This window comes from Notothenia rossii, assembly GCF_949606895.1.
Source record: "Notothenia rossii genome assembly, chromosome: 12".
Taxonomy (NCBI): Eukaryota; Metazoa; Chordata; class Actinopteri; order Perciformes; family Nototheniidae; genus Notothenia; species Notothenia rossii.
The window spans coordinates 8,271,283-8,285,304 of NC_136911.1; the positions used below are offsets into that span (position 1 = coordinate 8,271,283).

Below are 14,022 nucleotides of genomic sequence, written 5' to 3' on the forward strand. Positions count from 1 at the left end.
CAGATCGTCAAGTATCAGCCGTATCTCGCGTCTCTCCTCCGGTACACAGCACCGTAGTGTGGAGTTGCATTAGGTAACGCGAGATACGGCTGATACTTGCGCATTAGTTTCTTTTATGGATCAGTATCAACAGTCCTGCCAGTAACGTTACTATATTATCAATGCTACTTTAGTTATAGCCTGATATATGATAGCTAACTTCACAATGTTGTGATGTGACGTTAGCTAACATTCTGTAGCTAACGCCGGTCACTCACCAAGATAGCTGCCCAGTTCTCCACTGGTTCTCCTCACACCACAGCTCAATTTCTCTCCGATGGCCGTTATTTCTTCTAATCCTTGGCTGCTCCTGGTCTCTTGGACGCCTAGCAGGCTCATAATTATAAGGTTGTGGTCCGTCATATGCATTTGAATATTCATGTTCAACTTCTTCTGTGTTTTCTGTGTCGAAACTAGCATTGGGATCCATGTTTATTAATACGTTACACCAGCCGCTCTCCCCCTTGTGTCCCCCGTGTTACGTCACACATGGGAGGTCACGTGCCGAGGCTTTTTTATGCGGAAGTGAACATTTCTTAAAAAAAATGACGCCAGATGTCACTGTAGTGTATATTTCTGTATATTTTTTTGAAAATCTAGTGTATTCATCATTTTCCTACACATTTATTCACAGGTGTCTTTAACCTGGAAGTTGCTCTTTAACTATTTGTCATGATAATCACTTGTTGGTGCTTACTATCCATTTTGTCATCATGTTTAGTGATAGGAGACAAATAATTGTGTTTATATGTGAGCATTGATTGGTCTATTTTAGCTCTGATTCTCATTGTTGTCCTTATTCTACGTTTTTGGTCTCCCCATCTGTCAGTATCTGCCAACCCCTTGACCCTCAACATTGATTATCACACAACATTGATAGCCTAAATTAGAACGATGCTGCCAGCCCCATCTTTTTCTTTATTTTTGCTCGTCTGTCTGCGTGGCCATTACTTAAGGTCACGACCCCTGACCTCTTCTCTCCTCTGTCTCTCTGGCTCTCAGAAGAGGGCTTGAGACTTAATCCAGTAATGGAGGAGACAGGAGAGCAGCCAGTACAGGACACCAGGGGATAGTGGGATGGGGGAAGGGGCCACAGCTCTTCTCCTCTCTCCCTACTATTCTCTTCCATTTGTTTTTCCTCCACCGACCTCCATCCATTCCCTAGAAGCACCGCCAACCCTTGGCCCCCACCCCTCTTCCTCTCCTCACCACTTAGAGCTGAGACCAGCTGCGCCAGGAGCAAAAAAAAAAATCACTGAAATCCATCTTTTTAATTCTGCTTTATTACACCCACTATCAATATTGTTATTGTTTAAAGTGGCCCTGGCTTTAGCCGGCTCTGACTGACGGGCTTCCCACCGCGCCTCACTCGTAAATTATTTATAGTGGAAGTAGCGACGGCACAGGGGGTCTTGGAAGAAAACTTGGGGGCTGCTTGTGTATGGGACGGCAGGGAGACCTATGGAGGGCTGGGCTAAATTATTTACCGTTGGCTCATGGCTCGCCTGCCGAGCGCCAGGCACTGACATTTAAAAAGGGAGCGATTGTCTGCATTCAGCACAGTTTGATTCCACACTGGAGCAAATAGGATACTCTACAGGTGAAGGCCTTCCAAGAACCTGGGGGATCTCAGTGAACTAATATAAAACAGGATGCTGGGCTTGTTAGTTGCTCCAGGGGATTATCAGGGGTGCACATAAGTGGTACGCAGGTACGCATTCGCGGCAAAAATCTGAAATGCTTACCGTCACTTGTGTCACAAAGCGCATTTGCGTACCAACGTACTTGTGAAGCTTTTCCAGAAGGCGGTTAGATCACCGGACGACAGAGTCGGTCTCCGTGTGCACAGACAGGGCTGCTGTTAATGTCGGTCTGTACAGCAGCACTGCGCTAAAACAGCTGATCACAATGTGGTCACGAAGCTCTGCACTCCACTACCCCCCCCCCCCCCCCGCTGACATGGGAACTTTGAGGGGAGCCAGAAGTTGGAGTACCAAACACTGACTCCAGGTACTCTTCTCAGAAAGTTGTGTGCAACCCTGATTATAATCAACATGTGAACACCAAAAAGCCTCAGTATCCCAATCCCACTGAAAATGATGCAACAGATATCAAATGATATATTTCTAAATGCATTTGTAATGTATGACCAATGCTTAGACCCATTTGAAATATAATATTATCCTTTCATTATAGATAGCAAGTGAGTGTGTGTCACTCTGGCAATGTGTTGGAATAGCAAGTGGGTTAGAAAGCGGTCAGCTGCATGTGAATATGTGCATCTGGAGTGCATTCATCTGTTCATTCACATGCGGATATGTTTGCATATAGCCTATTTGCAATAATGTGCATACAAGTGCTTTAATCTATCTAGCACATTTGTACACACTCACACGCATACCATAGATTCTTTTGTATGTTTTTTATCCAGAACCCCAGGCAAAAATTGGCTTTCATTCATCACAGAATGAGATAATAATAATCTTGCACAGACCAGATGGTGAACTCTTAGTATGCTGTTAACGCAAAGTAAACATCATTCTGGCCTTTATTTCAGTCAAAGTTGCAGTACACTTTTGTGAGGATAGTTTTTAGATTTTGTGGGTGGATATGTCGAGGGGTGGTGAGAAGTGCAGACATCCACAAGTCAACTTCTGCCTTCTAATTATTTCTGCAAGTTCCAAAATCAGCATACAACGATGTTTGCATGCAGGTAGGAAGATGTGAATCACTGTGGTATTCTCTGGAAAATAGTCCAGTTATCTGGAACTTGTTTAAAACAGACCATAGACAAACTTCCACTGTGAGCACAGTATTTGGAAGATATATCTTTGATCTAGTACATGCGGTCCCTGTCGCAGACATGAGCAAATCAGTGAAGGTCAGTTTAGCGCCACATGAATTCTGAAATATTTCTAATGACATACTGGATAAAGTTTGATAGTAGCTTACATCACCAAGTCTTTTCATGTGAGTAATATTCCATCCCATTCTCTGGTTGTTAGCAGGGGCTCACCCCAAGACCCGTCTTTGATTTGTTCCCCTCCAGCCTGTCTGTTTTCCTGCTACTGTTCTGAGGCTTTGGTACGCTGTGCTTGAAAAACGTGTTCCTCTCTAATAAGCTGCCTGTGGGCTTTCCAGCACATGAGAAACGCCGAGGGATGAGACTGTTTCAGAATGCAAAGTTATAAAGTAAGTAAGTGGGAAGGAGGGTTTGGCAGGGGGCTGCAGGGTCACACAGCTGTGATGAGCTCAGTTGGACCTGGACAGGCAGGTTGGAGGTGTCTGCCGGACTGTTTCTGTGGGACTAGGACTGTGGAAGTTCACCAAGACTGACAAAACTCCGAACAAGGCAGCTTTCCCTTTTCTTTTTTCATACTACATAGTTTTAAATTTGTGTTAAACCAATAAGTTTTGAAATGTTCTCCCTCACTCACTTTTACTTAACAGGTTTTTTGAAACTTCAGGCGTAGCATTTATTTTACGCAACACACTTGAGGCCTCCACTCTTGGCTGCACAAACTCGTCTCAAGATCCTCTCGGCTCCTTCTTGTCTAAGTGCTTAAGATCGTCTACCCTGTGCTACCACCAAATTCTCCAGCCCTCTCTGGGTTTTGGAGTGCTACTTAGAAGAGAAACCTGCAAAGGTCACTCGTCGCTTCGGCACCCCAGCCTCACTGGACATAAATTGAGGTCACCTAATGCAAAATACAGCAACCAAATTCATATTTCACGGCGCCAACCTATACTTAGACTAAATATTTTGGTGTCAGGGTTAATAAAACAGTATACTGGAAGCCAAAGTCATATATTATACGCCATCTCACTTCTCCTCTGGCCTCTTTGTGTCAGGCTAGCTGATATCTCATAAAAGCTGTCTTTAAGGCCTGATGGGCTCATAAAAGCTGAGCTAACTTGTTTAGATGGATACTCCAGCCTATGGCCTTGACACCTTATTTAAGACTTTAAACTTCACTCTTCCTACTCTGAAGAGGAATGTTGACTCATCACATGCATCTGTTCAACAAAAACAGCCGCATAGTGCAGAGATAGACAAGAAAATGTCATATGTTATGGGAATTATACACCCTGTTATGAGACTTTGGCTATTACACATGTGGTTTCATACGGTTTATATGCTTATTTTGAAATAAAATATTTACTGTAGTATATTCTAGTGGCATGATCCAGCGAATAATCTTTGTCTGCTTGCATGTTTTGGTTGCGATTCACTTTAATCATTAGCATGCAGCTCAGCTTTGTCTTATTACGAAGTGCCACTGCTCTGAACTTACTGTGATGTACGCATGCCCATTGGAGTGTGTGTTTGTGCCTGTGTGAATACATTATGCAGTCCCAACCATTCTCCAAGTCTCTCTCTCAGAGTGAGCAAGTGCCTCTGAATCAATGGATCGGGATTACAGGCCTTAACTTCAAAGTTCATCTCTTTCTTCACGGAGAACGCAGCTGTCATTCAGAATCTGCCTGGCTCCTTTCTTCACAGAAAATAACTTATAGAAAAGTTGGCAGCAATTGGGGTGAAGAAAGTTCTCAGAGCGTCTATCATCAATCTACACTTTTTGCCTATACCATAGTGCACAGCATGGCTTCCTAATGTTAACCATATTTTTTTGTAAAAAAACTTGTCTATTCCTCGATCTAACTTAGAGCAGCTGCACAGGATCTGTCGAAAAATGTATTCATATAAGGACTGCACCTGAGCAACCAGCTTTTCAAACTTTTATTTACTTCAATGTTCTGGCCATCCAGCTGGGTTTGCCACACCAACGCCTCAAGCCATTTCTCTGGCCTTTTTCTCTTTTACCATTGAGGACACAGACCATATACAGTATTGGAAGTTCAAAACATACTCAGAACACTTGAGGTTCCTCTTTTGTAGAAAAAGGTCACACCTGTTTCCTTCGAGTAATACATCCACACGGCAAAACATGCAGAAACAAAAGCGCCTTTGATCATTTCCCTTGAATTCTCATTGGTACTAAAGCCATAAAACTTGCCAGTGAAAAGGCTAGGGCAGGAGGCATTGACGGTGTCTCTGAAATGTAGACAGCTGCCAGGCCAATTCCTCACTTGCACCTGTATTTTGGCAATCCCTTAGAACAGAAGAATGAAATGGAGAGAAATAAAGAAGTGTTTGAAATGTAGAGAAGCGTGGTAGTAGCGCGTGTCCTTGGGGTAATAAAGAAAATTGGGGTGAAGTTGGGGCAGGAGGGCGGGCAGTCTGCATGTGGGCTGAGGCAAATGGGGCTTTCGAAATACAAAGCGGTTTAGCTTTTAAAGGGACAAAGAGATTGCAGAATAACTACTTCTTTTCATTTTCTGTAAACCGTGTTTTCTTAGTTGAGGGCCCTCAGTGGTTTCCTGTGGGGCAGAGATGTAAATGTCTCACTCTAGGGAAGCAGGAGATGAAGGGTACACCAGGGGCAAGCCATGCTGGACAGTCTGTTGGAGCTCTGCAGGCGTTTCTCTTTCCCTTGCTAATCAAACTCCACACTCCCAGTCACGCCACCACCAAGGCCTCGGCAGGCAGCCCACATGATGGCCTCTTAGGACCCCCAAGGACCCCATATGGGCTGCTTTGGAGTCTGAAAGAAACCATGGATACACACACAGACATCCACACTCAGTTGAACAACGGCAACACCCCCCACCTAGCAATGGAGTTTTTAGCTGGCAAGGCACCACTGTCAGTGCATCAGTCACAGGAGGACATGGGTGAAGTCAGAGCCTGACAAATCCAGGGTATTATCAGGCCTTTGTCCAGCCTGCAGCTGTCACTTACCAGGCTAGTGGGAGAGGATGAGTGGGACAGAAGGGAATTCATGACCTATCCCTGTAACCAAAGAGAAGTATTGAGGCATTCAGAGATAAAACATACGGGAAGTAAAGAAATAAAGAAAGGAGAAAGATGAGGCAAGAGGAGAACTGGAGGATATTGTTATGAAGATGGGAAGGAGAGGAAAGTGGAGAGGAAAAGATAGACCGAGAGAGGGCTATATGCTTCAAATGCTTCCGTTTGATTGCGTGGCTCATGGCAGATTGGCCGATATATGCTGATTCCTCTGAAGAACTTTATCTTTGTCCCTTTCCCCTTCGAAAATGACCAGCGGTAATGCAGATCTAATCTCTTCTATCATCGCGGTAGGTCCCAAAGGCTGTCCATCTTCCCCAAAATGCCTCATCTTTCTGTCTTTGAAATAAATGAAAGTCCATGGGGCGATAGAATAAATATAAGCTAAGCCTTTGACTTGATATAAGATTGCCAACGGGCTCAAAGTTAAGAAGCCTGCCCCATCATCTGCTGCGTGGAGATACTAGGGCCAGAGCAAGAAACCAGATTATCTGATAGAATTTCAATCAGCATTGATCAGATAAGAAATAACAGACTGTCTGATTTTGAAGGCACACCAACGCCCCAAAAGTGCAGCCTTTTTCCCTTAACTAGGAGATGAATAAGTCTGTGGCAATTCTCGGAACTCCCGTCAAACTTCTGTTGAAATTGTACCCCGAGGATTATAACACTCCGTTCTGCCATTCTGATTGGCTGGCACTGGCCCTTGACCTCAGGTATGCTCACATGACCCATGTTACACTCTCAGTTATTGGATTACTCCTTTATTAGCCAGTGGCAGTGTTTATAGAGCATGCCGAGACTCCGCGCAGCTTTGATCCACCAACAGAAGCAAGAAGGGGGGGGGGGGGCTGTGTCATAGTTTGCATCCTTGGCCTAAGCTTTGTGGCGTGTGAGACATCTGCCAAATCCTCCTGGATCAAAGGATGACTATTACACAGACAGGCCATCGCATACCCCCAACTGCAGCTTTAGAGGGCTCATGACCCCTGTCAACCAGTCAGGTTGGAAAACACAGGTGGGATGGGGGTCACACATGCAAATAGACTCTTGTATTGGTTCATTAAACAAAAGCACTAACACATTTGCTCCAGTATGAATTGGTATGTGTTGTGAATGAAGTGTTTCTTGGCATTTCTCTACCCTTTCTTAATGCTTGCCTAATAAGGGAGAGGATTAGCAGCAGGAGGAAGTGATCAGTAGAGGGTTTTGTTGTTCAGACGGACCTGAATCCATTTTGTTTGACCTGCCTCTTCCTGCCTGTTATTTCACAAGTTCACCTCTCTAAATAAGCCTTCAGAATATGCTATCAGCCAAGCTATAAATACAGCAGCGGTGTGACTTTACAGAATACAAGCGCGTGTGAAGTGAGGAGAAGATAGACTGGCAGAGGGAGAATGTGCATCGGCTTCTTTGTGCCTCTCTTTCTATATCCATGTGTTGCAAGGCCAAGTTTTCATGCATTTGGGAGAGGCCTCATGCAGATATTTTAGCTTGTGAACACTCAGATGAATCTCGCGTCTCATTATACAGTAAAGAATGAAGATGTTAATTGTGAAAAGGCTGTGGCGTATGGATATTTAATCTGCTTTTTAAAAATACTTCATGGGCGGAATCCCATTTTCAGAAAACAGCTCTGGGACTCATACGATCGTGATGCAGACAGCCTGCCTGTACCCCTGAGTACACTCACACAACCTGTGACCTTTCCCCCTTATGCACAAACATGTGGCTTATAGCAAACCGATGAGCAGCTCGTTCATATTCCAAAACACCCATCTATTGCTGGCTGGGGTGACATATTCATCCTAATTGCTGAGGTGGTCTACTGCCGCAAAGTGCCACCTCACCCAACAATCTTTTTCCTCACAGATTGTTTTCTGCAGGTTCATTACAGTCGTTGATGCATTCACAGGGGAATACATAAGCAGGGAAACCTGATGCATCTGCAACGATCATGCTGACTAATTACACGTTGAGGTGCCCGAGCATTAGGGAGTTCTCAGGGAAGGCGGCTGAATCCATCTTCTTTATATATGGAGACAGGCCTGCTACCAGCTGTTACAGTGATACTGGTGGCTCCTCGTGCTCCATTCCCGCTCTTCCCCACTGTTTAGCTTTCCAGCCTTTTTTTTAAAATATATTTACACTGGAGAATGCCATGGATTGCTTTCCAAGAAACCCATCAACTTGGTACCCCCATGGAGGATGGAGGACGAAGATGAGAAGCCCCTGCAGATAATCTAGATATTGCACAGGCCTCCTTTGAACTGCCATGCCAAATTCAGCCTTCGTTAAATCCCGCCCCCACTCCCAGTCCCTACGCGATGCAATTTTCATTTGTAGTACTTTGAAAAATATATTAAAGTGCCTTGCTGTTAGTTCTTTGATTTGCCGGAGATCTTGTCTTCGCTGATCTTCTCCCATTTCACTCCCAAAGCACTCCATCCATCACACACTGGAGCAGAAATTTAGTAATATACAGGCTCTTGCTTAGATGAATGCTCTAGTGGGTGAGAGAAGGGCAATAGGTCCTTTTATGTAGGACCTGTATATAGACTCCACCAGTCTTTTTTTATTGCCTGTTTTGTGGCTCCTTTTTCTGGATCCCCAGCTGGTTCCCACTGACCCCTCTGCTTCCTCTCGCCCAGTGGTGCATGTATGAGATGCTGATGCTAGCACTGACCCTCCCTAGAGGGTCAAAGAGAACAATTTACGATGCTGTTTGTTTGGAGTCAGCCCAGTCTTCTCTTTGACCAGCCTCAGGGATTAAACTAATTGCATGTATTGGACTTCCCAGATCTATGTTTGGTCTTTTCCCATCCAATAAGTCTTGTCAAACTCTATTTCCAGCATATAAGACGACATGTAATGTAATTCAACAGATGTATTAGCAGGCATATCTTTGGGAAATGTTAAGAACATTAATTCAGAAATGCAGATGTGTCTTTTCATTTTCTTCTCAAGTACATCCTGTATGTACAATGCACACTTTCTATGCCATTGGGGAAATCTGGAATGATTCCGTGTTAATTCATGTTATGAATTTTAACGGACTCAATTTACATATGGAGTTAATTGCAATAGTAGCCATACAGAAACAGCTAATATTTTTGTTCAGGAAGAAAACATGATCTTTTATCATTCTGTTAGTATGTGCCATACATGTAAGTGGCTCTGTAGTTTGAAGAATTCAATTAAGTCATTACATTTCTCTAACATCGCATATGCTATTTAAGAAACCACATGCCAATATAAAAGCAACATCGATTTTGTAATGAACATAAATAGAAGGGCTTCACCATCACCCCACAAGTATAAGCCACCTCACAGCCCAATGAGCCACTTAATTGGCCACATCCACATAAAAGGCTTTAATGTACGCTCGCTGCTCTCCAACACACATAAAGCTGTAGGAATCAAATGGACTATAACTAATACAATTGATTTTGATCAGGCAGTACGAATAACATGATAACCGTGTCTCGCCAAGTGCTACTCAGGGGCATGCACAGAAGATCCGTTCATCCTTTATGAGCTGCTATTTATTGTGCTTTTAATGAAGCTTGATTGGCAGCATGTCCTAGTGCCCATTATCATCGGAAGGATGTGCTCATTCTAATCTGCAATTATCACCATAATTGCACCCAGAATCCTCTGGGCCCAAATAAGCAATCACTCCCACGGCTGGCGTGCCACCTGTAAGTGCTCCTCAGGAGGACATGCAGAATGACAGGGTAGCAGGTCTTGGCTCACTTCCTTTTCTTCCCCTTCTCTCACATGCTCTTGATTAACCTTTCCCTTTTTCACTCAGCGCCAACCCAGAGGACACTCTTCTACTTTTATCTCCCTTTCCTTCATTCAACCTATCCATCGCATTCCCTACATCCCAGAGCTCCCATCCCCCCCCAACACAAATTCTTAACCTTTGGTCACTCTCATCCTTGTGGTATGCATAACTACAGGCCTATTATCAAGCTAGCTAGCCATAATTATGCATTTTGTCATGTGCTGCCTCTGTAGCTGTAGATAAAAGGAGATCCTGGTTAAGCTGAAGGAAGGCTATTGATTCCTATTGACAGGCCCCTCAAAGGCCTTTAATGAAGGGGATGTAAATGAGGCTTTTCCACAGTGTTTAATGACTACGTACCATAAAAGGCCAACATTCTCCTGCAGTCTAAAAGGGACATGGATCACTCACAATCGTGCACAAGGGACACTTTCAGTTACAGGGATGTTCAGGAGCAAAGGCTGGAAGAAGGGAGGAGGGGAAGAAAAAGCACATAGAGATGTCAGATAGGTATGCAAAAGGGAATCGACTGTCAGATCAAAGGATCTTCAAGACAATTTACAGGGGTGTTAAGGTGGTCAAGTGAATTATTCAGATATGATAAAGCACCAAGAAAAGCAGAGTAATGTGTCAGGTATATTTCTTTGTGAGGGTGATAACCGCTAAGCATGCTGTGAAACATCTAGTCCAGGGGTGTCCAAACTACGGCGCGGGGGCCAAATGCGGCCCGCGGACCATTTTGAATAGGCCCTCAGCAAATTCAAAAAGTATAATGGAATATGGCCCACAAATGAAACTTGTGCTCATCTTATATTGTACTTCATAAATATATATGTACAAATATATTACACAGTAGTATTCATGTGTTAATAAGCCCACTTTTCAAATAAATTCAGTCAACTAATGTTGGAAATGTTTTCTAACAAATCTAAGTTGATAACAAAAAAGCCATGTGTCCTCTTATTATGAGCAATCTGAGGCTTCTGTTTTAAGGGAGGAGCTGAACACCTTTTGTAACAAAATAAATGAAACCCTATGGCGCGCTGTGATGTAGGCTGTTTTTTTTCTTTTTTTCAAGGCATTTTCAAGTATCAAGCATCATTTACCTTCATTTGATTTTGCTGACTTATAACTGAATTGATGAGGCTATGTACCTCACCTCTAGTGAGTGGCCCAGCCCTTCGCATATTTTTCTGTATGTGGCCCTCTGTGAAAAAGGTTTGGACACCCCTGATCTAGTCCAACTATCTCACCTCTTCTATCCCCCCCCCTCACAGCAGCCAGATGGCTCCCAGTAATCACGACCGGATACTGAGGCTGAGGAACGAGTTCCAGCATTCCAGGCACGAGGACGATGTGGACGACCACAGGCACACCTACAGCTTCAACCAGTCCTGGGTGAGTGTTCCATAGAATCTGCACTCCACTGGCGTGGCACTGAGCTGCACACACCCAGATACACATTCTCTAAAACACCCTTAAACCATAGACTGCCTTAAACCCAGAGCTCTTAGAGTGACTCCCCCGACTCTGCTGGACTCAGATTATCTCCACCGGCTGGATTTATTGACTCAAATTGTTTAATTCTGAATCGTATTTCTTTGACTATCTACGTGTGACATTACTTTACTTTGATAAGAGTTTGCTTTCTCTGTTAAACAGCATAATCATTTCATTGTTTGGAGGTAATTCAATGTTACAAACAGAACATATCGATATTGGTAGTCCCTCTTAAAGATTAGTAATAGTGTAATAATAAACATTAGATACAAAATATTACATTACATTACATTTTTTCCAACAGATGTACCAAATCAAAAACCCACTGAGCATCCATATGAATTGTTCCAAGCAATCATACTTGAAGAAGACATGTTGTTTTAAATATTTGCACGTTGCAATTAAGTAGGGTCATAAATCCCAGCATGCCATGTTGAAATTATAACAATATGACTTGGGAAAGGAATTCAAGTTGATGTTTCACAGTACGAAGCCCCGGCACGACATTAACTGTCAATAGTTTCATGAAGTGCCTCAATTATCTTACACTGTCATCTTTTTGGACCGTCAGTGTTGTACCACTGCCAAATGATGTCACTAAAACCTTCGGCTTCAGTCCCAGCTTCTGCCAAATACAGTATATTTGACTTTTTTCTAATTCCCGGGTCTGACCTTTGGCCTAGATCTAATTGCTCATTACTCACATCTGACTTCACTGTCGAGGAAATATGACACACTTGCAGTCCGGCAAGAAGGAGAAGATGAAAACGGGAAATGTTCGATGATAAATGAATTTTTAGGACTTAAGGCAAAGTAAGGGGAGAAAAATTGAAGACCGTGAGCAACACTATACTTTTCCATTAGTCTTGATTAAAGGGATTTTTAAATTAGCCATTTTTTAAATTTAAATTAAAAGTTTTTTCTCCTGATTGATCTGTACCAACAATGGGATTTAATCCTCATAATTGGAAAAATGTAATAAGTTAATTCCTTTGTTAATTCCTTCAGTCCTGATTCCATCCTGCTGTGCAACTGCACCCAGAGTTTAAGTAAAAAAGAAACACTTTCATCTTTCCACACACCCTATAATGTCACCGATTATCTTAACATACTGGAACAATATTTACTTTACTCCCTCTTCTAACTTTGTTAGAGACATAACTCATTGGTTGACACTTTATTTAAGGTCATATGTCCTCCTTATGTTCAACTATAACCAAACAAAACTGAGCCAAAGCAGGAACAAGTTCGAGGTCAAATATTTTGTATATCTTTCTGTGATTTAATGCTTTGAGACAGACATAGCTTTTTCTGTTCTGTGACCTTTCTGACCTGGTGGTAGAGGAAAGAGGGCTAATTGTTACACCAGGCAGAGCTATTTTCTAAATGATAGGTCAGAATGTCAGACCTTGAAAGTTAAAATATTTGGCATCCAATTATCGATGTCAGTGAAATTGGTTTGGAGTGGAGTTCTAATGTGGCAGTGATCTTAAGCTGTTTTTCCTTTTGTCTGAATGTGTTTGGTAGACAAAGCAGCACACTTCCCACCACGTTTATAGAGAAAAAGGCAGACTTTGTTTGCTCTGGATTTCAGTCAGTGTTAGTCCTATTGATGGTGTAAAATCACTGAAAGCCGACATCTCTCCACACTTTTCTCTTAATCGTTCTCTTTCCATTCTGGCTCACAAAGTGGGATGCTAACTGTTTGTTCAGCAGTAAGCAGTCTCAGTGTGTCTCTCTGAGCTTCTGAGCTCCTAATTGCTTGTGATTGTTGACATTGTTGAGTTACCCGCTCTACTCCACTGGTAATAAGATATAAGGCCAGCCCTGGAGTATTGAAGTCGATTTTATTAGTCCTCTTTCATGTTATTATAGTCCTGTGGACAAGGATGCACAAAGGCAGGGCTTGTTAGCGAAGATACTGGCGTGCCCATGCTACGGGTTGACACCGATTAGTGGAACTCGAGAGAAATCCTGTCTCAGTGTCATCCAAAAAGCAGGATGCTTTATTTGAGTGAGAGGGGCCAAAGATTTGAAATGAAAACCAGGAGAACTGTAGAAGAAGAAACACATTTTGGCCATTTTGGAAAAAGGACAAAAAAGCTTTCAAAGATGTACGGACACACGCAGGGCTGGAAGGTCAAATACACTTACATCCTTCACTCGCAGCTTCCATATATCAGACTGACCCACACTGAAAAACACAACCTTGTGACTGTGTTCTGTGCTGACCTATAAAGGCTACCTTTTCTCCAGAAATTGATATATCTCTCTTTTCTTTTTAAATGATTTTGCACACTGTCATTGCTATATTTTGTCCGCAATGATGAAAGTGAAACCTCTGTGACCTCCACTCCAAGCCTTCATTGAATGTAACCATGAGAAGGCAAGGTGCCCAAGAAGAAAGTTAAATGCGCACCAAATCAGAGTCTGCAAAGCTACACTTTGAAGCAAGTTGTCCCTGAGTACTCAAGGTTACAACATAATGGCTTCCACACAGATCTGCATGCCAGAACAGGAGCAGCTGCTAGCATCTAGAGGCATGGCCAGGTTGTTATATTCCTGCCGTATATTTCTATAAAAACAAACACTTTTCTCCCTCACTTATCCAAAAATGATGATTTAAAGTAAGTAAGACACAGCAATCTCACCTCAAGGCCCATTTAGTAGCGGCTGGACCTTCTGACAGAGTTTACCCAGATGTTATGAAAATGTAGATCTCAATTTGTTGTGGCTAAAGCTATAGTTTTGATAGTGCTGTAATATACTTTGCTGAACAAACGGACCAGACTTTCTTTCTCTCAGTGGTATTTCATTTGTT

The 14,022-nt window shown here is 42.9% G+C and overlaps 1 protein-coding gene across 5 annotated transcripts in view; it reads left to right on the forward strand.

Annotated features, from left to right (window-relative positions):
* Nucleotides 1–14,022, forward strand: part of pard3aa (par-3 family cell polarity regulator alpha, a) — a 300,089-nt gene that overhangs the window by 272,996 nt on the left and 13,071 nt on the right. For all 5 annotated transcript variants that reach the window (XM_079661513.1, XM_079661515.1, XM_079661514.1 and 2 more), the window contains one exon: nt 10,979–11,099. In XM_079661513.1, the coding sequence (XP_079517639.1) occupies nt 10,979–11,099 (121 nt within the window). The remainder of the gene's footprint in view (nt 1–10,978; nt 11,100–14,022) is intronic.